At 47.9% G+C, this 2029-nt stretch overlaps 1 protein-coding gene across 3 annotated transcripts in view; it reads right to left on the bottom strand.

Moving 5' to 3' along the window:
* FAM192A (family with sequence similarity 192 member A) overlaps window positions 1-2029 on the bottom strand; it is a 42089-nt gene that overhangs the window by 21511 nt on the left and 18549 nt on the right. For all 3 annotated transcript variants that reach the window (XM_019505884.1, XM_019505882.1, XM_019505883.1), the window contains one exon: window positions 1073-1194. In XM_019505884.1, the coding sequence (XP_019361429.1) occupies window positions 1073-1194 (122 nt within the window). The remainder of the gene's footprint in view (window positions 1-1072; window positions 1195-2029) is intronic.

Below are 2029 nucleotides of genomic sequence, written 5' to 3'. Positions count from 1 at the left end.
AGCCCAGGCTGCTCCCAGCAGGACTTGCAGCATCCCAGATGCCTGCTGGGAGCAGCTCAGGCTCCTGGTTGGCAGCATCTACCCAGAGCCGGGGTCGACTGCTGCACAGCTGTGCCAGGCTCCGGCATCAGCTCTGTACTGGCATGTGCACCCGCGCCTTGGAGTGGAGGGCCTGAGGCAGTGCAGCTCCGGTCTCTCTCCCACTCCTGGCACAAAGGTGACAGCAGGGTCCCAGAGCCTGGCGCAGCTGTTTGTAGCCAGCCTGGGCTCTGGGCAGCTGCAGCAGGCAGCGGGCAGGCTACAAACAGGCTGCAAACAGCTGCACCAGGCTCCGCAGCTCCAGTATCAGCTCCATGTTGGTGGCAACTGCATGCGCACCTTGAAGCAGACAGTGGGGCAGCACACCCTGAGGTGCCTGTGCAGTTGTTGCCAGCATGGAGCCTCAGACCCCTCCCACCACCTGCTCCAAGGCGCGGGTGCATGTGCTAGTACGGAGCTGATCCCAGAGCCTGGCGCAGCTGTTTGGAGCCTCATGGCTGCAGCTGGCCCTGGCTCTGGGTAGCTGCTGCCAGCTGGGAGCTCGGGCTGCTCCCAACAGGCAGCTGGGATGTTGTAAGCCCTGCTGGCAGCAGCCCGGGCTCCCAGCTGGCAGCAGCTACCCAAAGCCAGGGCTGGCCGTGATGTGCCAAGCAAAATGGCCTCGTGTGCCATGCTCGGCTCACGTGCCAGGGGTTCCCGACCACTGGCATAGGCTAAAGGGATAGCCTGTCCTTTCTTTATATGCACCCTCTCTCTCGTTATATTTCACACTTACCATAATAAAATGGCAATTATTAGGAAACCAGAAAATAGGGAAATACTGAAGATGCACTAAACCAGAGATACTGACAGAGCTGTAGTGAGAACAAAGGTAAACTTCAGAGGCAGACCCTCTACCTTTTGCTACACAGAAACATTGCTTTGAAAAAAGGCCACACATGATACGTTTGACTGCAGCATATTAAAACTAAAGCTCAGTGGCTTTTTCCTCTGTAAAAAGTTAAGACACCAGCCATTTCTGTGCAAAGGATATTCTATATTCATTTAGTTCTTTCAGTTCTTCTTCTCTTCGTTGCTTTTCTATTAGCTCTTGTTGCCGAGAAACCTCATCAAGGAAATTTGTTTCATCTTCATCTAAGCCTCTTACCATATTTTCTGGAAAAAAAACAAACCAATGCATATTTATAAGAAAGACTAGTAAGGAAACTTGGAGAATGGAGAATTAAGGGAATGACAGTTTTATAACATTTTCCATTTAAGTGCTTTAGAAACAGTAGATACTAATCCACATTTTACAGAAGTTTTAACACCACTGACACAGTGGGGTTAAAAAAAAAAAGAAAGAATTGCACATACTCACGGGCCAGGTAAGAATTAGAACCCAGGGCTGCTGCTGACATCCTGTGTCCCAATGACCACACACCATTGCTGTGCCAGCTACATGAATAACGGACCTTTCTGAAGATTAACCCTTCTGAAAACAATCTGCACTGACCTGATTGTTTTTATAACTAAGAAGCAAAAATATTTCCCAAACAATAAGACTGCATATTAACTAAGCTGAGCTCCCAAACATTCAAGAACTGTCAAGCTGCTTTTTTTTTTTTTAAAGAAAGCAGACTGTACCCTATCACACAGTTGCATTTATAAGAACAGTGAAAACTAAAATACTCTTAACATGCTTAGCCTCTCCTAAATTTTTAGAATTGCAACTTATCTGCTCTCCCACGTAGGGTAAACAGTTTTCTAGAAAGTTCTTTTAAATTTATTATGCAAAGGGGACTAACTCACAGCCACACATTTTTAAAAAGCTAATGAAAAGCGTAGGGCAAAAAGCCTTCTGTCTTTGTGGTCATCCTGGAAATTCTTTTTAGTCACAACTTGCTCAGTTTTGCTATTTTTTCCCCCAGTAAACACTTTGGCCTCTTCCAACCCGGGCTCGCCCGGCCACTTTGGTGACTCTAGATAACCTCGGGCCGATCGCACGCCC

This window comes from Gavialis gangeticus, unplaced genomic scaffold (assembly GCF_001723915.1).
Source record: "Gavialis gangeticus isolate Ggan-Ray unplaced genomic scaffold, GavGan_comp1, whole genome shotgun sequence".
NCBI classification, from domain to species: Eukaryota; Metazoa; Chordata; order Crocodylia; family Gavialidae; genus Gavialis; species Gavialis gangeticus.
Note: the sequence above shows the minus strand (reverse complement) of the source record. Positions and strands in the feature narration are given on the sequence as shown.